The 24361-nt window shown below is 37.3% G+C and overlaps 1 protein-coding gene across 5 annotated transcripts in view; it reads right to left on the bottom strand.

Moving 5' to 3' along the window:
* The window catches only part of LOC124165858 ((E3-independent) E2 ubiquitin-conjugating enzyme), a 29267-nt gene extending 5182 nt beyond the window's left edge, over positions 1-24085 (bottom strand). For 2 of the 5 annotated variants that reach the window (XM_046543387.1, XM_046543396.1), the window contains exons 1-16: positions 23866-24085; positions 23358-23531; positions 23051-23215; positions 19738-20003; positions 19413-19606; positions 17452-17730; positions 13273-13430; positions 12972-13180; positions 8855-9017; positions 8057-8217; positions 7152-7316; positions 5328-6391; positions 4642-4805; positions 4160-4421; positions 3059-3260; positions 1546-1652 (exon numbers count right to left, since the gene is read on the bottom strand). In XM_046543387.1, coding sequence (XP_046399343.1) covers positions 1546-1652; positions 3059-3260; positions 4160-4421; positions 4642-4805; positions 5328-6391; positions 7152-7316; positions 8057-8217; positions 8855-9017; positions 12972-13180; positions 13273-13430; positions 17452-17730; positions 19413-19606; positions 19738-20003; positions 23051-23215; positions 23358-23531; positions 23866-24075 — 3943 coding nt within the window. In that variant the 5' untranslated portion in view covers positions 24076-24085. The remainder of the gene's footprint in view (positions 1-1545; positions 1653-3058; positions 3261-4159; positions 4422-4641; positions 4806-5327; positions 6392-7151; positions 7317-8056; positions 8218-8854; positions 9018-12971; positions 13181-13272; positions 13431-17451; positions 17731-19412; positions 19607-19737; positions 20004-23050; positions 23216-23357; positions 23532-23865) is intronic. The other 3 variants (XM_046543412.1, XM_046543405.1, XM_046543420.1) reach the window with 3 other exon arrangements.
* Between the last annotated feature and the right edge of the window lie 276 nt (positions 24086-24361).

Raw genomic sequence — 24361 nt, 5'->3', positions numbered from 1 at the left:
CAAGAGATTGAACAACAATCGGGGCAATCTCAGCGCCGTAGGATAATAACCACGTCGTAGATTTAAGGCCCCTTGCACACACACCGATTTTGGACGGCCGGTAAAATATCAGCCGTCCACATTCCAATGGTGAACAATGGGAGAGCATTGGAGCTTGCACACGTACCGACCACACGCCGGCACCGGTAAAATGCCGTTTAGCTGCCGGCTATTGTCACTGTGGATCGCCGACGCCGGCTCAAAAACTTAGCAACGTATCGTTTGACCGGTAAAAATCTGGCGTGTGTGCAAGCATCGCTTCGCCGGTAAAATATCGGCCAATATTTTACCGGCCGTCCAAAATCGGTGTGTGTGCAAGGGGCCTAACGGAACTACACTCGGCTCTCCATCAGCTAATGCCTCTGCCGTTTTTTTCCTTTCCGAGACTCCACAGGAAAATATCAAGTTACAGGGGAACAATGGAAACGTGTTTCATCCCTACCCCATTCAACCAACTGACCTTTTTCGGTCTACCAGGTTCAATTCCCCGAGTTTCTGGAGGTCAAATGCTACGTGAGTCACCTTCTGAGCTCGAAGATATCTCGATATCTTTCAGCAATTGTATGACACGCACGAGGTTCTAAAAAGAATTAGACCTAAAGCGACGTATATCTTACAGCATTTAAGTTTTTTGAGCTCTAATTGATTGACACAAAGATTTATAGCTAAAATAAGGCTACTAATATTCAACATAGTCCAAACAGCACAATTACGGAAGAAACAAGCGCAGCATAAGCGCATTCAAACAAGACGAGACGGACTGGAAACTCAGGCAACGCAAACTGCGTATATCACATTGCTGCGCCTTCGCCCCTTCGCTTTAAAGGCAATGACGTCACATGCAAGATCGGACGTGTTCTTCCCTTGCTCCTTCGCTCGTAGCTTTAAATACGGAGGGGAGGGAGCCCTCTTCCCCTCGACCTCTCCTTCAGCGCTCTTCACTTATAAGCATTTCTGATTTCTTCTATCCACCATTAAGTCCAACAATGAGCACACTCGTTCGAAGTTTTTCAACCGCAGGTTTTGACACCAATATTACTATATGTAGTATAAATGCCGCGGGATGCCCACTCGTGGCAATAAATTTAGCGCGCGCTCCGGAGCGAATCACCCCGCGCGATCTTTTCAATGTTCACCTCTGGGGTACCGACGTGACGGCGCGATGCTTGCAAGAAATTCAAACAGGAGCATTTTAAAAATACGTCACTAAGGGAGAAACTCCCCTGCCTGCCGCTTGATTTTGACCCAGGGTTTCAGATGACTGACTCACGCTGAAAACCAAGGCCACTCAGTTCCCCTTGAACTTGCAACCGGTGAAGGGGAGGGGGGGAAGATAAGAAGTTTGTGTAAGAGGCGCACCCCCATTTTCGGCTGCAATATCTGGGATAAAAGGTGCGCCTCTTACACGCGCTTATACGGTAATCAGACGTTGAATTCAACTTAATAGGGGCTAGATACACAAAATTTCACTTGCAAAGACCCATAACAATGGTCTACTCTGCTTACCTTCACCATGTAGTTCTCGGAATGATGTTGGTGTTGTGGGCGAGAGAGGATGAGAGTTATTATACCTTTCTGATATTTGCAGCCAAGTCTCCAAACGGTTCATCAACCTGCAAAGGAAAAATGATCACAACTCTAACACCAGCCAATAAGTAATGACAGGTACTCTACTTTTAACAACTGCCCCAGTAAAAACACCCAAAATTGATGCATGCATTGATTCAAAGACAAAATTAAACATGGGCAGGTAAGAAGAATTGAGGTCCATAATATTTCCTAATAAATGTTCAGGCCTTAATTCCACCCTGAGTCTCATGAAAATCTTAGGGGATTAAATGAATTGTATTTCACCACCGTTTTTGAGTATCTCAAGGTTAGCAATACACCAACTTCCTAATTAGTCCTTTTCTGGTCTGATTAACACAATTCCTCATCAGCAATTCAGACATTTTAAACGCAAGTAATTTACATTTGCCATACAAAAATTATTAGAATTCTTGCAGCGACAAAAGATTTACTGAATGGACACTTTCAAGTGTTTTCTTTTTTTTAATCTCAACAGTTTACACTGAAAGCTATCATTGGATATCTTTTATTATGGAACTTTATGGAACTGCTCTTTGAGACCTACAATAAGCATCCTGAGTGGCGATGTAATTTTTTAAATGATTTTATATAGCCACCCATTATATATAGTGAAATTTGTAATATTTTCAATGGGGTGTGATGGACAAGTTACAAATACCGTATTTCTCCAAATATATAATCCCCCCCCCCCCTAATTTTGAGGCTTCAGTTTTAGGAAAAATATAACAAATGTGTTTGAATACCTTTACTTTCACCATGGGTATTTTTGAAAAAAAAAAAAATGGGGGACTACATTAAGATAAATAAGGTATTTTTCTATTAATTTTTGCATTCACGTAATTTTCACAATGTAAATGAAAAATAATTATATTTATGATGAAGTTTATTTACGATTAAAATCCCCTCTAATCAGTCCTTCAGATATGAATATAATTTAATGAAACTAGTCTCAATGGGAAATTATTCAAATAGCATTGTTCTGATTAGAGCTAACTTTTTTTATGGATCGACTAAATAGTGATTTTCAGTAACTGGGCGTAAATGGGACTTCATGGTCCATGAGATCTCACCATCATTTAGTCTTGCAATACCATGCACTCACAGGATTTTAGACAGGAATGACAGAGAAAGCAGATCGGAGACAGATTCATCTTTTCTATAGCTGACCAAACTTGTATTAACAAATAAGAGCATGGCTCTCAGGATGGATGAAATTAAATGCATTAAAATTCTCTAGTTTATCAATTAAATAGCATTCTAGACGTTTTGACATGACCTCATTGGCAAAATTCTAAGATGGACATTTCAAATCAATACATAAATTGAACATGGAGAAATAATGCCATCTCCAAAATACAGAATGGATATGCAACTTATATACGGTAAATAAACTTCATGAATACGGATCATACCTATCAAAAATACTCACTTGTATGCATGAAGCCTGAAGTGTTCAAATATTTCTTCTTTAAATACAGGAGGTGGACTGAGAATTATTTTGGTAAGTGCTTGAACTTGCTTTAGAACAACCATTTCATTGTACATTCTTGAATTTTCTTTTCCTTGCTGTGATCCTTTCTGTTTTTCATAGCCAGCCTCATTGAAATATGGTTCACTCACCAATATTAAACCTGAAATCAAAAGATAATATTTATTTCCTCCACTTAGCCCCACACAATTTTGTAAAGTAAACACATATGAACAGTAAACACATATTGACAATTTAAAGGGAATAATTCATTTGGAAAGTAAAACCAAGAAATTTAAAAAAATCATTAAAAACAGTATTTTAAGAGCTTTACATAAACTCCACTAACTTGACATAAAATATGGAGGCTTTCAAAGCAATTAATTATCAAGATAATCCAAAGGGGGCTTGAAGGTTTAACTTAAAGAGCATCAGTGAATTTGACCATTTAAAAACCACAGTTCACGGAATAAAAGTTCAAGTCATCACGACCAAAACTAACCATCTAGTGAATGTATTATACTTAATGGGCAGGTAACATTTACTTCACGCCATTAAAATGCATTACGACTATGTTTAAGCCCCAGTCAATAAGACTGTTAGCAAAACGTTTGGTAAAAAGCATAACACCATCAATGAGACAAATAAAATGCATCACCAAGACTATATAATTATAAATTAATAAGGAATTTCCTGACCACTTGAGAATCTATTGTATTCACTGTATTCCTTACATGGACTTTCGGTCCAATCATAGCTACTTATTTCATGGCCTCTTTGCAAGTTTTTTATAATTCTCAAGTTTAGTAATACTATCAATCAAAAAACAAAAATCACATCATAAATAGGTGACAATGGCAAAAATATGTTCTTCCACTTAGGTAGTGCATTTTATTTCTTGATTTACGTCAATATCACTTATGCAGCCAACAGACATAATGAAATGCTGGCAATGAAATTGATGATCAATGAACCACAACTGAAATAAAATAAGAATACACAAATAATACTGCACAACTTCCATAGGTTTTAATGATACTTTTTCCTAGTAATTATGCCTACCTTGAATAGAAACTATAACTTGTAAGAGGTTAGAATTAGAAGTCCACACTTCAGTCCCCTTTCCACTCCACGTGCCTAAAAGGCTAACACAAACTTTGCCATCCTCATAAAGATTAGGATTAAGACGATCACTGCAATAGCTAATATAGTGACACACAGGAGGAGCCTTAGGATAATCAGCAGACAATTGGAAGTCAAAGAAAAATAGACCGTCCTCGTATGGCGTTTTCTCAGGTCCTCGTATCATTACGGAGTATAGATCCTGAAAAAAAATTATTTGAAATCCATTACGTAAAAATGACATATTGAGGATTGAGTTATTTATTCTCTATTATAAGACAGCATTCTCTCGCATAATTTTGTTGACATTATCAAGTTTACTGCTGAAATAATTAATAAAATGGTTACTTAAGATGGTTTAGATTTGACTCGGAGCTATGATAAGTCTAATATTATTGGGACAAATAAAAATACTAAATTACCATTCTGTCTTCGAATCCCTTCACCCAAATTCCAGATGGAAGAGAATTTCTCAAGAGCTTCAATTCTTTACGAACAGTTTTGAAGAAAGACTTGGAATCAGTTGGCAGGAACATTGTAAGCTTAAACTTATGGCTGTCTGGAGCAGTTTCAACAATTGAAAAACCTGTTTAAAAATTATCGAAAGGACAAAAGCATTAGTCGAAATGGATACCTTGAAGTGTGATCGTACATGAATGGAAAGAATTGCCCAATGCTTTTTATTCATGTTTTCTGTTGCTTTCTAGGCTTCTGGAGAAAGTGAATTTATTACAAATTCAAAAGCAAAGAGAGACAATGATTGGAATGATCTAGATAAGTAAAGTGATCAATATGTATTTGAATTAGCTGGCAGTTTAAGTGTTCATTTTTAAATTCCCACTTGCCCTTTCAAGGTACTACTAGCTTTGAAATCTTAGCATTAGGTACAGCATCTTGCCTTCAACAATATTATCAACTGACAATATTTTCACCTTCTTTTAAAAGTGAGTTCATGAGTGCTAATAACAATGCATTCCTCAGCATTTTACTGTTGTTCAAATTCATTTTATCAGTGGAGTTTTAAAAAAGGGGAAATTGCCGTAGAATCAGGCTCCTCTTAGAGTTACATAGGAATACTAAACAAAAATTCAATCACCAACAAACATACCTTCCATGGAGCCACCTTGCTTTTCGGATACTTCCTCCACAGGGTCAGCAGGTGGTGGCTCCGAAGTTTTCCTCTTGGCTGTCGCTGTGGGCAGTGCATTTTTCAAGGCCTCTTTTGGTTCCGTCACCTCCGCTTCAACTCCCCCATTGCAAGGCTTGCCCCCCTCCTCTGAGGCAGCAGGTCCATCCCTCTTTGCAGTCTTAGCAGCCTTTGGCTGTTTGGCTCTCTCTCCTTCCTCTGACTCGTCCCCTTCATCGTCCGCCTCCTCGCCATTCTCTGGAGAATCGACAATCATTTCAACCTCACTGAAGCGGACCCTCCGCCCACCAAAGCGTTTTGTCACCTCCGCATGCGCCCTGACAAGCTGCGCTTTGATCAGAGAGCAGAGACGCACACAAACATGTGCCGAGTTCACCTCTTCCTCACTGACTGCCTTTGCCCCTCCCGAAGCACGGGCAGACGATGACCTTCCACCCACACTACCCGACGTAATGCGCTCCCTGCTGGCCACCTGCTCAATCGTCTCCCCAACAGTGGGAGAAGATGCAGCTGCCGAGGTGTCCTCCAAGTTACGCACGTTAATGGCTGCCGTCGTCACCCTCCTCTCTAAACTAGCCAGGTTTTCACTCAAGAGGAATTCACCCGATGCAAATGACTCCCCAGCACTACTGCTGCCAGCACTGTCTTTAGCCGAGATTGAGAATAAACCTGAATCGTCCACAGAGATGGGACCCACAGAGGTGTTCACATCAGGAGAGGGAGTTGGCATTGTTTCACTTCCTTCAGGGGTCGGAGGTGGTAGAGTGTTGTCCTCGGCACCAAATTTGACTACAGAGGCCCAACTCCTCTGATTGGCGTCTTCCCCTTTGGCTTCCTCACCAGTTTTCGACTTAGCTGCAACCTCTGCATCCCCACCATCAGCCTGATTCGAGTGAAACAAGCGGCTAACTTGATCAGCAACCCTCTGAGCAGCATTGACTCTCCCCCTCTCTCTCACCCTCTCTAGCAAGCCTTGGAAATGACTCTCATGAAAAAATGAAGTGCCCATCAACTTGTCCAAATACCTGAAAAAAGAAGTCAACAGTAGGTAAAACTTTAGACCATGAATTGATTCAGAGACAAAAAAAGGGAAATGAAGCTCTGAAAGCAATAAAATTAAGGATGGATCACATTTGTTCCACCGGTTCTTGAGTTCGAAACTGGAATTGGAACCAAAGGCAATAAGAATCGGGACTGAAATGATTTTAATAAAAATCAAAGAGAAAAAAATTTTCCACAGTACATTTTACAATACATACTTTAAATAGGGAGATTTAATGGATCTATAAGTTGTTAGTTAACATGATGTGTAACTTTAGGCAGATTTCATAATGACCTAATATGAATTACTATCATATTTTCAAAACCATTCCACAAAAATGAAACACCTGATTAAGAACAGGAAACCAGAATTAGTGCCAATAACCAGAACAGAACCAGGATAGACAAAACAGTGGTACCAATCCATCCTTAATTACAAATAATGTACTATGCTTAAGTGAATGACAGGACTTTTCCATCAAGAAACTAAAGACATCACTTTGAGATTTTACAAACAATTGAGTCATCACAAAACTGACAGTATTTGCTATGGATTACAGAGGTATTATCATATTATTGGTATAAAAATTTATATGACACAGGGAGAAAAATCAATAACCTATAATATATACCAACACCAGAAATAAGACATCAGTTTCTACAGAAAAATGTGATATGAAAATAAACTGGGCATGGAAAATGAAGTCTAACAATGTATTTCTTAAACCAAATCAATCTACCCACCTGCAATCTTTGTACACTTCTAACAACTGCCTCATAACACCAGTAGTTTGCAAGGAAGGATTTTGGGTGAAGATTTCTTCCAGCCTAGACATAGCAATTCTGGCTTTCTCAATATTTGCAGCAAGTTTTGGCTTTAGAACTTCATCCATGTCCTCTTCTGTACAACTATAAAGATAGAAACAATTAAGCTTGAGAAACCTGTACTAATGATACTTATATTGATACAATGAAAACCTTGATAAAACAAAACTTGACCAAATTCAATATCAACTACATACTTAATTTCTAAGAGGAATCCCAAAAACATTTTACCGACCCTTAGTACTGTCAAGCTAATCACTTCTACATATTAAAAACAATCAGAAAACCTCTGAATGAGACTTTCAGGAAATTAAGTCCACTTCATCACTGTATTAAAATAAAATAAATGTTCAAATATACAAGAGGTTATGACAAGATATGTTGCACAAAGACAAAGCATTTACAAAAAATACATTGGAAAGTAAGATCCTGATGAGAATTTTCCTAGCCCCTAAGTATCAAAACTCAATTTGTTAGAATATTTCCCTAGATGAAAACTGACACATCATTGAAGGCAATAACTCATTTCCCATGTCAGAGATTTGAAGATATCTTCACGGCTTCTGGGTTTCATTGTTTGGAAATTTATTTTGAAATAACTGTTTTGACCACATGGAAAACAGCAAAACCATTTTCTCTTAAGTAATTACCATGTGCAATCCATGTGGCCCCACCGAGAGTAATTGTAAATTACTGCAGCTCTAGGGGTCATGACAATGCGCAAGCTTTAGCACTGTGACAAGGTTGTAGCCCAAGGGAAGGTTTCACACACATACAAAAGAATTTCTAAAAATAGGAATTGTAATTTTTGATGGATTCCATACCTAACGTCAGCCACAAAACAGTCTTCTGATTCAGTTTCCCACGATGCATCACTGCTACCATCATCCCAAAGCTCTCCTTCATCACTATCATACTCGCCCACTTTGTATAAGTCTTGAGGCCAGCACATGGAGATGTGCCCATCAACCCACCAAACTTGAACCTATAACACATTTATTTACAAATTACATAAAAATTTATTTCCTCATAAAAGCACTTTTACTCATTCTATTATGGCTTCATGTTCATACCAATGAAGGCATGATAATGGATAAGGAGTTTTTTTTTCATTCAAAGGGTAAACTATACCACCCAAGGTATACTACTCGCTTGAAAGAGAATTCTCTTCTATGCATTCATTCATGTTTCACTTATTCATATGTATTCACGTCTGCTACATACTTAACTACATGCTTAAGAACTGAAGCCTTGAATTGTTAACATACAGATTCCATCAAGTTTGAAGAGTATATTTTGATGCAACTTATTACAAAATACAAAGGAGAGATTCCAATATTCACCCTGCCTTGATCTTTCCTTAATAATACAAGAGCCTTTGAAGAGGGATTCTTTTACAAAGACTTACATCTCAGAGGCTATGAAAGGTGCAACCACAATTTTTGTTTCTGCAAATAATTATGAATTGTAGGGTAAAGAGAACACTTAGCACCTCGTGGGGGATTCATCCTTTGGTAGTTCAATTAATTTAAGGGGTTAATCCAAATTGAAGAGAATCTGGTTCAAATTAAGGGCACGGTTAACACTTAGCGCCAACATGGAATTATGGCAATATTACTCACTCTGCCTTCAGGATAGTTGTCCAGAACTTGACCTCCAGTGCAGTTGGCATCTTCTCCCTCAAAATTGGCCACTCTGATGACAACAGTTCCCGGTCTGTACTGGAAATCAGGGTGATCCTTCAAATCATACACACTTACTTCATTCTCCTCCAAAAATTTGGGCCTGAAAAGTAATGAGATACTTTGCCTTAACAGTATGTACTAATTATATGGCGGAACAAACATTTATTGGAAAATATAGACCACCAAGCTATTCAAGAAAAGAGAATGAGTAAATGCTTTTAAAATAAGCATTTCAACTTAAAAAATTGACCAATTAGTCCCTTTGCTGGAATATAATTACATCAAGGTCAAAAAGTCAACAAGTTGGTCGACTGACCATGCGAATACCCAAACACGGTGTACATCACATATGCATTCTCATTATGAACTTAAAATAAGAATCATTTTAAATAATGACTATGACTGCGTGGCTAACAAGGCTGGCCACTGACCAAAACATTATGTACTTGGAAATTCGAGCGTGAATAGACTTAGGAATTTAAGAAACAATAAATATTTCCGAGGGTCATAACTGTCATTTGGACATTCATTCTGGGCATTTTCTGCTCATACAAACCTTCTAACAGGACAGCTGCGCAAAAGCAGCAGAAGTAATCTTTATTATAAGAACCCTGCCAATGGGCGTGGCCTAGGTGCAACTATGGAGCGCACGGTATTCTTTTAAAATTTTACCTCTAGTTAAAATTCTACACATCAACGTGATCCTGAATTTTCAATACAGCTTCTCTTGAAATTAAAATTTTTCCATATATTCTTGCGGTCCGAGTTCATTCAAAAATGAAATTATCTTATGGATATTTTTCATTTCCAGGTTACGTACAACTGACTTTTTGTGATGGCATACTATTTACCTAAAATTATTCAATTCTGACCGGTAGGTACTGATATATGGTCCCAAGACTGGGTGCATACCACCCCAAGTGGTGCCACTTGGCATCGAAGCTCTTTTTGTTTGAAGCTCTGAAAACATTGAAGATCTCAATATCTGCATTTGATAGAAGTCTCATTCATTTGATAAGGAGTATTGTTTTGTAAAATTGTCCTACCGCTATGTAAAATTTTATCAAAACAAATTCAAAACTGCAAACATGTTGTAAATTAAATATACATGTTGTTTCCTGGCTACAGAACATGGCATGACATTTTCAGCGATAAATGTTTCACTCTTATTTTTTTTTCTTATACACCTTTAATATGCAGTAATTTTCACATTAATCATTAGTTATGGCCATTTTGTTCCGTATAAGAGCATACATAACAGTTAATAAGAAAAAAGGTATTGAACTATCCAAATTATTTTAAGTGACTGTTGAATTAGCAGAAATCACATCATTTTCTCTCGAATCATGGTAAAAATCACACAATTGCACTCCCTTTGTTATCATTAAATAATAACATACATTCTCTAATTCATGCATGTTTGTTTCAACACATAAATATAATGGTTTAAAAGACAGTAGTGCCTTTAATTTCCGAATGATATGAAATAATCGTGTCTATCACTAAAACCTTTCTATAGTGAACCTCCATACATCAAATTGCCCAAATTTTGGTCCCTACATTACGATGTAAAGAGGTTTTACTGTATTTTATTATTCATTTCTCAGTATCGAGTCACAAAAACAGTCCAGCTTTGTGTTAGTAGAGTATTCTTCTACCAGGTAGAATACCAACAAATACCATATTTCTCCAAATGTAGTCCCCTTTTGTATATAGTCCCTCCCCCTAATTTTGAGGCTCCAGCTTAGGGAGGATTTTAAGAAATGGGTTTGAATATAGCCCCCCCCCCCCTTTACTTTTACTGTGGGCATTGCAAAAAAAAGGGGGGACTATATTCAGATAAATACATTACCAGTAATTCTCTCATTGAAAGAAGTTTTTACTCATAGATATTTTCCATAAGCAATTATTAATATATTTTTGCAGAACTTCCAAATGGTATTACTAGTTTAACGGATGATGGGTTACCTACCTCTCACAATGAAAGATGAAACTTTAAAATCAATTCCAAGCATAATCAAATGAGCTTAAATACAGCATTTAATTTCCAAATGAAATTGGATTTCTTAACTAAATTATTTTCAAACAAAAAAGGACTAATTGTTAGCCAAAAATTTAAATAAAAGGATTGTGCCCTTTGAATAAAGTCACTACCCTATTCGGTACAGGCGGTCCTCGACTTTCGTACAGTTTGCACTTTCGTACATTCAAAACTGACACCTTTTACTTGACTTCCGTACACTAAATTCGGAATTTCGGACGTTGGTCTGTAATTTTTTTAAATTCCTGCGATGTTTACTGCACATCCCAACATTCAATGGAACATGGCTTCAAATGGAACAATTACAATATGTGAACAATACGAACGTATACAATGAAGGGAATTGTTGGTAGTTGACTCTAATCTAGGTGATTTATTTGGGAGAGAGACTGCCTGCTATAGGCTCCTTCATCAAGAGAAAAAGAAAGCCTTCATTGGAGAGATTTTTCAAAAAAGTTGACTAGACATCATCAAATAGCTTTCAATGAAACTAGTAAGTTCTTCTTTCTAATTGTGTTTTTTCGTTTGAGGGCTGTTTAATTCATGTACACCTTCGGCAACGATATTGCACGAAATATCACCTGAATTCCGTTTGTCTTTTGTCTTTTTTGAATAACATGCAAAATATACGCGATCACAAACGTCACCTGCCGAATGTCGAATTTTGGTGTGAAAATTAAAAGGTATCCAGAGTGCGGGTTCAACAATGACATTTTGTTATGCTTCTTGATATGTCTTTTTATTTATAGTGGACATAATAAGTGGAATGTCAACTTAAACACCAAGAGGAAGTTTCACTCGATAGCCAACGGAGTTCTAGTTTTTTAAACTTTTATTTGCATTCTCTACATATTTTCGAAAGAAATTAGATGATTTGAGGAATTTTATCAACATATTATTAAAATTTAGTGAATTGAAATAAAATCCGTGAAAAAAAGGTTATAGTACGTATATTCCGCTCTTTTGGAACGTAACCCCTAATTAGTATGGAAGTCAATGGTTCGACTTTCGTATAAGTTTTCGGGAATGCATTGTGTGGGAAAGTCAGGGACCGCCTGTAATGCCAAACTAGCCTTGATATTAATAAAAGCTGTTATTAGACATTAATAGCCATTTTTTAGGCCGAGATCCTCAATATAGGCATGAACTAGCCACACTCTTCTATTAAATATTTTCCAAATATCCTTTCTTCACTTGTATATTCCCAGTCCCAGCAAATATTTAAGGAAAAAAAAAGAAGAAAAAAAGATTTTCAAGGCTTACAGCACCAAATGTGTCAACATAATCACTTTCCCTACTGAAATGAGAGCTTGGACAAGGACCAGGTCTAGCAATGTACTGCCGAGGGTGATTAATGACTATAGGCATTACTTTTCTGATAAAGTGATGATTGCGACATGATGACAACAGTCAAGCAGTCATCCAGGTGAACTGTGTCCACCAGGGGTTAAATTTTTCATTGTTAACTTATTTCATGCTCTTAAACCATCCAGAATTCCATTGGAAAAATCCAGGGTAACGATCTGTCATTAAGTCAGGCAACAGGTGAATACAGAATTATGGAAGCCTAAATTTCATGTACAACTGCTTATATAAGAGTAAAGACATTAGTAGGTGTGAAGAAATAATGCAAAAAGTAACCCCAAGGCACTGAGCAACTGCAATTGCTCATATTTTGCCAGATGACACAACTGCTCAGGGGTTGAAGTAGCCTGACATAATTACCATTAAAAAAAACCATTAGAATGGATTCTTTCTCCTCCAAAAAGTTTATTTAATAACTTACGTGAGTAGGTAGGTAAACATGCTTAACTGCATTCCCATTATTCTTGGATAGATCCCTACTATATCAATGACCTTAGAGAGGCATGCCTGTATTTATCAAGTATTAGTGATGTCCAGAGGAGGATAAAAGGTAAGGATTATGGCTAGGGAAGAATGCTGACACACAAACCTCATCACACTAAAGACAAACTTCTACACTACAACACAACAATACGTATGAAGACTCACTGTGGCTCATCTGTTGAAGTGTAAGTCCTGAACCATTTCACTCGCGCTGTGCGACCTGCATGATCAACACTCTGAACTACGCCATACACCCTCATAGATGAATCTTCTTTGCTTTCTATTACAAAGTCACCAGGGAAGAATTCTTGATCATCCAAGTGATGGATTGGATAAAGCTGAGTAGATGGTATTCCATGCTCAACAGATCCATCCTATGGCAATAAACACAAGCACAGAAGCAAGTGGTGAATGAAAAAAATGTCTCCATATAACAGAATGCTAAAAGAGCATAAAAGAAACTCACCTGCCAAACAACATCGGCTTGAGAGGTTGTAGACAAGGTTTCAACCACCAAGCGATCACCAGGCTTGACCACCACCATCGGGGCTCGTTTTCTAGCTCGTCTTAATTTCTTCCTCTTTAAAACTTTGGTCATGAGAGCAGGACCCTTCTTCTTTTTGCCTAAATATTCAAAGAAGAATTTCATTCTAGTTAACTACAATAAAAAATATCCTGCTAATCTACTAACAAAAAATATAACAAACTGTACTTAGAGCCTTCCTGAAAAACCCTGGAATAAAGATTTCACCAAAATATACCATCTTCAATAATAATTGTTTAGTTGACTAGGCGAAATAAAATTCTTATTTTAAGAAAACCGATCCAAGGACCACATTCAACTCGCAAAGAATTCGGGAACTTATCTGTATTGAGGATTTATCATATAATGTGGCATTCTCCATGAGCTCTCTTTAACCTCAGTGAAAAACTTGATACAGAGAGTTCCTATGGAAAGTATCTATTAAAACCATTCAATAATGGGTATTTCCATTAATAAGCACATTTTTTTACAATTTTTCTAAACGTATCACAATTATAGTAGCCATCATGATGTAACAAGGCCATCTCTCATTCAGGTAATACTTGAATAAAAAGCAATGACACAGAATGAAACTGTACACATTAGCTGAGCCAAATCAATATAATGAAAAAATATTTTTATAGCTTTACATGGAACATATATTTACAATAAAAACTGTTTTGGCAAAGATTCTATTTGAAAGGGGGTCACACAATACTATAACAAATATTGTAGTTCGTTGACAAATTTATTCAAATGTAATTGAGGGTCTGCAACGAAAAATGTGGCGACGAAAGAATGGAATCCCTGATGATACCAATCTAGGGACGAAAGCTTAGTGAGGTGCTTTCCTGGTTAACAAGAGAATGGCTATAAATGGCAAGGTTTATGGTGAAAATACAGTGGAACCTCGATCTATCGTTTTTCAAGGGGATGGACGGTAAAAAAAACGAAGAATACGGGGATGTTTGAGTAGGTTGATGTAAATATTCTTATCCATCAAACACCATTTCAATTACACATATTTACGAGAGTAATGTGCATGTTATGCCTAAAACAATAGCTTTTGACGGAGCAGTGATTGGTGGTGAGATGGATCACAATGGCCAAAAATAGTCTATTATCTGAAATGTTCCTTTCTAGTAAGTATATTCTAAATATAACTGAGGCAATCGTGTAAAGCATGAACAATGTTGCGTTAGTCGACAGCGGCACGCCCACCTGATCCTCGGCTTCATACCACTTCTTGTTTTCACCAGGTAGCTCGCTCTACCCCCACCCCTACTATCATGTGCTGGCTGACAACCTGAGGCATTTGACAATATTCACACGCTTCTGGCCTGGATTGTTTTCTTCAGTTATTTTCAGTCAATCTTTTAAAGTTCTTCCTTGTTTCTTCGGAAGGGTCATAGTCCGAAGACAGATAAAAATAGAACTAATAAAAATGAAACCTAACTTTATTAAACGCACATGGAAAACACTCGCTGGTTTGAAGTCAACCCATCCTGGAAAGTACGGAACCACTCGTACAAGATGAACTTCGCAACTGATGCTATCGCATACGGCATATTCAGAGCCAACTGCAGAGGGTGAAGCATGAACACATGGATGTGCCATGAAATTTTTCGTCCTAAAGAGAAGACAACTTACCCACTCATTTCTAAGTAGCATAGCACCAGATAAGGAGAAGAATTCCAATTGCTAGTAGGAAGAAACAAAATATCCTGAGAAGATATTTATCCCTTATGTATAAGAAGATATTTATATCCCTTCGTCAGTAACTCTGACATCTTGTTTTCAGAAAAAAATGCAGCAACAATTGCATAGAAGCTCAGCTGCTTGGATATTGAGTTTTGCCAGAAAGCTAAGTCTCCATTGTATTTTTCCAACTACTTAATTGCTTAAAATGCTGAAATAATGTAGGAAATGCATCCTGTTTGGTCTCATTCTTATTGGAATTACGTGCACATTATTAATATTCCAATCTAATAAAAGTATAATTTCAACAGCCGAAAGTCATTGTTAGACACCTTTTGGGCTAATAGGTGACTCATGCAGCAGTTGACCAACAGAAATGGAGAATTTTGAAGCCCTTAGGCTGAAAAAGGCCCATGGGGGAGAAAAGGGTAGGTGCAAAACACATATTTTTATTGTCCTCATGTAACCAGGTATTTTCTTTCGAGGCTAATGATTTATGGTCTTCCGAATAGGATCCCTGCGCCAGCTGGGACCTTGTTTGATATCAGAGAAGAGGAAAGCATCAGATGGGGGGGGGGGGGGGCAACTGCTGAATGGAGGGGGATAGCAGATTTTGGGAAATGCGCAAATGTTTGTGTTACTGCCCTTAGGCACTGGCTCTCCCTATGATAGTTCCATCTGCCATTATTAGCCATTAATGACACATTGTATATATTTCTATATTTCATCAGACGTTGGGAGCACAATCTTCAAACAATGAAAGTGGGAAAAAATACTTTGGGGAATGATAGATGCGGGAAGAAATTAAATTGTCTGTATGGCACTTTATTTGGGACCAGGAACGGAGAACAATGAATGCAGGAACAATAGATCGGGATTCCACTGTATATTCAACTGATTCAGGTGTTATAAATTGGAAGTTAGCCATCCTCTTGTACCAGAGGATGGCTCTGTGAGCTTAAAAGTGTACAACACATTAAATAAAAGTGCAAATTCATTTAATTTCAATAAGTGAGAATATAGTCTAATGATCTGAGAAACATAAAGGGCCCAACAGACTACAGTTAAGAAACAGCAAATTAAGAGTACCCTTACGTAACAAATGCAACTTAGTAACTCCAGCAATAAAATCGGATAAATTCATAAAAAAATCTTCCTTTGGAGTCCCCAAGGCCCCACATTAGGCACAATGCAGCACTTGATATGAATAATTGAATCTGTATTCTGAGTTATGTACATATATTTGAGAATATATTCTTATCAATATAGCTCCAACATCTGCCCCAAACTAGCAAGCTTTTCATTCATTGGTAGTCACTAATTAAGTAACATATATTAATATTTTGCAATAAAGTAATTTGGTTTCCTGGTCCTATTAAATAAAAATTTGTTTTGAATCCATAGTTGTTCAAATTTCATACATATAGTATGCGAGAAAAAGCTGTAAGCCGAAGAAGAAAGAATAAAAACAAAAAAATCAGCTGTTGACACACATATCCAAAGAGATCTTAGTTATTCTACGGATTCCACATGTGATGATTTCACACCTGATTCACTGAGGGTTAGGGGAGAATTGGGAGCCAGCTGTAAGTAGCACCTGGCAAGAAGTTCCCAGAGCATATCATGGCTCTCTTAAACTCTGTTACAGGCAGATGGCTATGATGAAATATTCCTCACTCAGCCATTATCTCCTTATTTTATAATACAAAATCACAAGACTAGTCAACCACTTTCCCTTAGTTGATGTCATTTGAATTCTGGTTCATTTCCTCCTTCTAAGAGAAACCCTCACTACAGAAGGAATCGCTCACAATAGTGTTAACAGCAACGAACCACACAAAACTGACCCTCAAGGCTACAGAGTAGCTGAGATGGAGCAAACTCCTAGGCAAGCGTCCGTCACATCATCAACATATCTGCGATAGGTTTATGGCCACCAGTTTTTTGCTGCAAATAGCTGAAGTAGACGACATATAGAAACATGGGAAAGTACGGGTTTCTTTTTTAAACCCTTTCACAATCAACAACTACAAATACATGCAAACCAGCACATTTTAAATTAACCACAAGCTAGTATTATGGGCAAAAGGCCGAATTTTTAAATGAAATAAATATTTGACATAAAATTTTGCAAGTAAAGATTCCTTAATTAATAAATGAGAGCATACAATATAAACAATAAAAAAACGAGATCTGATTAACCCTCAGTGTCAACTAATTTCCTAGGAACTAAGCTAGATTGGCAAGTTAATTTTGCATTTTCAGTAATTAGGTAAAAAAAATTATGCATCCTTGCACATGTGAAAACAAAGTCAAACCCTTTCACAATCAACAATTCAAAGATGAGAAACAAGCCAATTCAAAATTAATCCGAAGCTGCAATAATTTCTTTCAAGGTAAAGATGAAATCCATAAGCAACATACCAAAAGATCCTGTACTGCAACCACTGCTGGCTGATGCAGTATCTGACTGGCTGGCCGTTTCATCAGAGTCATTATCCTCATATTGATCACTGTTATTGCCATCTGCAGTTCCACCACTGCCATCGACAACAACCAAAGGAACAGGACTATTTGATGCTGGAGTAGTATGGTTGTTTTGGAGAGGAATAGGAGGTATTGCATTTCGAGAAGCAGAAGCAGTGCCATTAGCTTCTGAGTTAGCAGGAACTTCGGATGAATCAGCTGGCCAGAGTTGAGGGGCTGGATGAAAAAAATGTCTATTATTACTAACCCTTAAATTTTCTGAAACGCAAGGGATATAAAATTAACTCTATCAAAAAAACAAATATAAAAATAACATGTCACTATAAAGCTAGGCTCTTTTAGATGCATGCAAGAAAACATTTAGTTTGATCACCATTGCATGAAACCAAAATACAGCCAAAACAACCATAAGAATACAAAATAAATGCTGCCAATACCTAATGTTGGTTTAGAAGCTGAAAGAGTTGAAGTCTTGTGTTTTTAGAAGGTCAACAAATAAAATGAAATGTAATCTAGATTCAGAAAACTAATACCTAGCATAGGGTTGATGTCCTTGCACTTTCTGAATGAGCAATTCACTTAGTCAGTGAAAGGTTTCATTTACAATTCGTATGAAACCAATAATTCCTCATTACAAAAACAAGTTATGCAATTACTTATTGTTTGGAAGTTAAAAAACATACAGGCAATCAAAAGTGAAGTTATCCATACCACACAGCTGTGCATGACAATTTTGCATTTTACTTTTTTTATTAGTATTTTGTGAAGCTTTTCCCAAAAGTTGCCATGCATGCATCTCACCTCCACTTTGCCATTGTCCTCTACCCAACCTCAACAAGCTATCTCCACAACCCACGTATATGTGCCAAATGCCAATCGTTAAGCAAAAGGTATTGTAGAGGTTATTCTAGTCCATTGGCTGCTTAAACGTATTCTATGTCCTTAATATAAACCTAAATATAAACTTAAACTAAAATTATATGTTCACCACTCTTTTATCAGTCCATCATCAATGTTTCTTTTTCAAAGTCTTTCAATACGCTTCAATTCCTTGGACACTCCTGGCAGACCATTTTTTATTCTTACTCTTTTCGACACATTTTTTGTGGTCTCACACATAAATCTTGAGCCATGAATTGATTTAGCTCTGATTTAATAAAAAATTAAAAACATGCTATGGTCAACTATTCCAACCTCTCCAAAGCTTTCTAGTCTAAGCAAAGACTAGACTCTCGCCACTCAAAAATCACACTGAATCTGTTATAAGTGCACTGAGGTAAAAGGCCTCAGTACACTCACGCTCAATCCATTCATTTGGGAGTCTACTGACAACCAGACTTCCAACAAAACACATGAACCCACTTCACTCTGTGGAACTTTTGGTAAAATTTCATTTTTCCCTGCTGTTTTGGAAACAAAATAGATGAATGAGCAGGTATCAGTAAAAAATGATAATTTCATCAACATCAATTACACTACAGTAAGTTCTCGACATAAGTACAAGATGCCATCCGAGACCTTGTTCGTAAGTTGAAACACCGAAGCAATATAACGAGAAGTGTAGTTATCCTGCATTACACAACACTGCATTACAATTTAACTCACGGTGCTGACAAACTAACTTGCAGTTTTCTTGTGGCTGGAGACGAATATTTTTCGCTGCCCTTAGAAAGGAAGAATGGGCGAAACGCTAAACAGTTCCTGACTTCAAAATGGCTAAATTGATTATTTGTTAAGACACTGCCCTAAAATGGAGTAATGCAATAACTTCTTTATATAATATACTGTTCAATGAACATGTCTGTTCAACACTTTATGATAAAAAATTATCATAAGCATGCAAGAAATCAAGTTCAAATAAAATTCACCACCCACTCAGATAAAAATGAAATATACACCTTTTTTATCTGCCTGAGGATGCCTTAAATTTGGTTTCGGCCTCAAAGGACTATTTCCCAGAGAGAGCATGTGATCACGTTGCATTCTGCGCCACTGGTCTTTCATCATTATCACATCTCCTTCTTGGAATGTATAGTAATTTCTATCACCAACTTGTAATGTGCATGGCTCAAAAACATTGAGAAGTTTCAACCTGGAATGAAAATAAATGACATATGCATGCAATGAAAAAAATGGAAGTTCAGCCAAAAGTTTCGATAAAAACATATCAATTTGTTCAAATACAACCATACCTATCTAATTATGTTCCTTAAATAGACTTACTTTTTCAAATCTTCTCCTTGGACAAGAAATTTTGGTTGTTCCTTTTCCAAGCAAGCACCATCTTTAGAGTAAGCACGACATTGCCAGTGGACACCAACGGAATCAACTTTCACTTGCTCCACCACAGCACGAACATTTTTGTTCATCTTCTGTCTCAATGCCTTCATCTCTTTTGTGCAAGTGACCCATTTAGCCTCAGCTAGACAGTGCATTGGGCCACACAGTGTTTGTCCCGGGTAAAAATCCCCATTCTGGAATTCAGAGTCCTGTAAGTGATGTTTGCAAAGACAATAGCAATAAATTGTACTTAAAACAACAATTTTGAAAATACATTCATTGACCCACATATTCCCATCACTTTTCATTCCACAAGAATGGGATGAATGGCGTTGTTCACTCCAGGCTGAAATCACAATTCATCAAAGAATTTTGCAGAACGAAGTGAAAGACAATTTACGAAGAAAAAACTTACCCATTCAGCCATTCACTCACAAGTTAAAAATGAGAAAATGTGCCACCAACACTTTATATGAGTTATTGAAGCCATTAAAGTTCTCTTTCATTCTCTCACACAGAGAAGACCTATCACTGAGGGCAGGAATCACTCACTAGAGTGTAAACTTTTTAGCGTTAACACACAAACAAACCACACGAGATTGATGCATGAGGCTGAGGAGTAGTTGAGAACCAGTGACCCACTCAGTAAGATGGTGACATTAACTTATTTGGGGAAGGGAAAAGGCCATCAGCCATAAACCTCAAGATCTCTACCATAACTAGCCACAGTGTCTTATCTGATCTCAAGTTTCTGCATAGAATCTTTTAGTGATTCTCTCCTGACAATTGAAATTCTCCCTCTTTTCCGTTTTCATGTTCCTCCTCGCCCCTTACGTAATAAATCTCTGCTTAACATTCCGCTTTTCCATCTTTCCATCTATCAACGCTCTCTGTTCTACTGAATCCTGTCCTTATTTAATTCCATGGCTTCAAATATCTCTTTCCTGGACCTCTTTTCCTCTGCCACTACATATTTACAAATCCTCCTTAAAATGCTATCTGAATAATTCACCATTATCTAATCCATAGTGCCCCTTTCTTATGCTTAAAAATTTAGTTTTCTGTTATTTTTATTCATCATGTAATTGCTTGTTATCTTTTAGCTATTATTTATTTGAGAAACAGCCAATGCAAAAGCCTTCGTGCCGTTTTTGGTGGAGAAATAAATAAATAAAAATAAATAACATGCTGTAGTCAGCCACCCTGCACACAAAACGATATTGGAGGGAGGTAGGGCAGGCCAGGGATGGAGTATATGGGGGAAAGTGATGGAGAGGATAGGGGAGGGAGATGCGAGAAACTTGAGGTCATTCATAAGATTCATATTTTTATCTTTCCCTGTATTGTTTCTTTTTTCATGGCCCCTATTTTTCCTTTACTCAGTGAACGTGGCACTTTGAAATTGAAATTGCTGAAATGGCTAGAACCTAGTAAATGTGTGCAGGCCAGCCAACAAGAACATCCTCTCCTGCCCTTAACACTGCACAGTATGTTCTTTTCCCACCAGTCCCATAAAACCTTAATAGCTGAATCTCCTCATTGGCGGACTTCCTAAGGCCGCTTAATGACACCTCATCCCAGCAAACTCCATTTGGGTACATATTTACATTTCTATGTCTGCAGTGACTCTAAAGCTACCACCTATCCAACCTTTCAGAAAAACTTATCCTCATAATATGGAGGGAGGGAGCGAAAACATTCACAAAATTATGAACAACACAGTAACGGTGATATTCTTTCTAAAAGTTGTACATGAAAGAAACTTGAATAAAAGCTATCAAGGGTATTATGAACACTGAATAGGGTGGTTTCCTTCATCAAAGAAAACGAAAGGCATTGATTGCGATTCGTTACCCACCAATAGTGTATTCATAATATACAAATTATTTTGTTTTAGAAATACCGGGTTAGACGAATGGCAATGGTCCATTTTTATCCTCATTTGAAAAGGGCCAGATTGGCGCCCATGCGATGCCACTCCACGTGACGTCACAGGGACCTAGTTTCTATACGAGAAGATAGGAGTTATACGTCGTCTGAGGTTACCATTGCATGCATGAGGCGCAGAGCTCAGGAAAACATGTCTTCACAATCACTTATTAAAACTGGCTAAGGTCGGAAAGTTTTCCTCGTTTGATAAGTTATTAATAATCCTTATTTAAGCCAAGAGCTACCAGCCAGCAGGGTACTAGGCTAGCCGCTAGCAGCCTGCGTCGTATCAGCGCTAAGCCTCGCCTCAAGGTCACCTCGCAGGGTGGGAGGGGGAACCAGAAATACGTCACGCGGAGAGACTTCCCGACATTCATACTTAAGCGTCGCGTTTTCGCGTGCTTGAAAATTTTCACTTTTCATTTAATCGCGAAAAATAGATATCGTCATTTAAAAATCTAAAAGCGTGAAATACGTACTCCAGGAGTAATAATCTTTCGATTTAGGCAATAAAAAAATAATAGGAAACCACCCTATTAGTTTAAGACACAAAAAAATCGCACAGGTTTCCCAGATGCCTTTTGTGACAACAAAATTAGCCATCAGGCAAAGAAACCATGCACAATAAGTAAAGAAGTTGGCAGTGGGCAGCTAAAATAAAAGCTATAGTTATTTAATTTGGTGTTCAAGATTAGCAACATACTCTTTTCTTCTCCAGGACATACTATAAGAAATGTTGACAGTGAAATGAAGCATGTGAGTTTTAAAAACCATGAAATAAACTCAAAATGGGTGGGAAATATGAATGGCAAAATTATCAGTTCAGTTTAAGAAGACATTGCAATAACACATGAATCACACACACACATCTTTGGCTAAGCAACTTCAGATACCAACATCTAGGAAAAATTGAGCACTTTATAAATCAAATAAAACGAGGTAAAACAGTGCAATGGACAGTCAAGAAAGTGGTATAAGGAGAAACTATATCATTAGATGCATATCAAAAATATAACTTCACAGATAACCATTCAGTTCATATGCCAGCAATATATTGATTAATGGAATTTATTGGCCGATTTTCTTGCAAGTGTAAAAAAATGACATACAAAATGATGAAAAAAATGAAAATTTCCAAACTATTTACAAGTGCGAGTGCTGACAAAGAGAAACTACGTTTGAGGGTGAAAATGAACAAGAATATTGTGGAAAAACTAGTTTAAGTGTGTAAAAAAGGTTTTCAACAGCAACATAGCACAGACCCAGATAAAGAGGAAGAGACAAAGTAATGCCAATAGTAAGTATCACAACACAAAGAGATACACACATCTACCTTCTCCTTTTTCTCTTCAACGTCTTCCAGGCCGCAGGCATCAAGGTCATCCAAAACACATCGAGACCCATCAGGCCACTGCAGGTAAATCTTAGAATGAACCGATTTGACCCCACCCACCCATGAATCAAGACAAACTGCTATATCCGCCGAAAATTCCTTCAAAAAATACAAAAATGGTCACATGTCAATTCCGCCAAACATAACTAGATACCAAAATAACATTAACGTCGCAATAGGTAACCTGTGCAACACCAAGCACCTAGCTCACGATCAAATACTACACATCAATAACACATACCTCCAATGGTGTCAGATCGGCACTTTTGACGTTAATTATCACTTGTTTGGAGCCCACAATTTGAACACTAGCCAGCACATTTATATTTCGGCAGTACCCTCTCTGAGTATCTTTACCCTTTATCATTCGTCGAACAACATCACCAGGCATTAGAGATCTATCGGCAAGTCCCACCTGAAGTACGAAGTCATTTCCATCAGTCTTATTTTCCACTACTTCCCAAAATTACATTCTAGATTTGTATGTTAAAAGCAAATATATCGAATTTATAGGTTTTAATACTTAGCAAACGATAAGAGCAATACAGAAAAACACACTGGACATAATTACAATGACAACAGTCGATGCAAGGGCAACCGTTCGCTTTACATCATTATCTCTTAAGAGTTATTTACTGAGGTTAAATTATAGGCTGAAATAATTTTGTTTAGGGAGTAGATTATATTTTTCGCGCTGTATAAAATATTAAACGAGCACGCGACAGCTGCCAGACGAAAAGATTCCTTACTTTTCTCTCGGGGATAACCTCTTCTACTCCTTTGGGATGCCACGCAACTCTGATGTGCCCCTTCTTCATCCGGCCTCCCTCCTCAACGTCTGAATTTTCATCACCACTGACAAGCTCTGCATTTTCCAAAACCATTCCAAATTCCACATTTCCCCGTTTATTAATTCTGTAAACTTCGTCTTCATAAAAATACTGGTACTCCGCAGCCATGTTGTTCGCAGCCAACAGACCGGAAGTAAATCAAAATAGAAGTGGGATTTTAACTCATGCTTTCTCATCATTCTACCTCTAACACGAGAAAAATACACTTAATAAATTTTATATAAAATATCAACTTTAAAAATGACCTATTTTTTTAATAAATAATTTTTTTTTAAAAGGTAAGTTGTCACTTGACAGTTTCGCACATTTTTCAAATTCTGGAGCGAAAGGTGTAAATGGTTACAAGATGTATTTCCGTCTAATTAATCATGTAAATTGATAATTACATCATTGA

Source organism: Ischnura elegans, chromosome 1 (genome assembly GCF_921293095.1).
Source record: "Ischnura elegans chromosome 1, ioIscEleg1.1, whole genome shotgun sequence".
Lineage (NCBI taxonomy): Eukaryota > Metazoa > Arthropoda > Insecta > Odonata > Coenagrionidae > Ischnura > Ischnura elegans.
The sequence above is the reverse complement of the archived record's forward strand: the minus strand, read 5'-3'. Positions and strand labels throughout refer to the sequence as shown.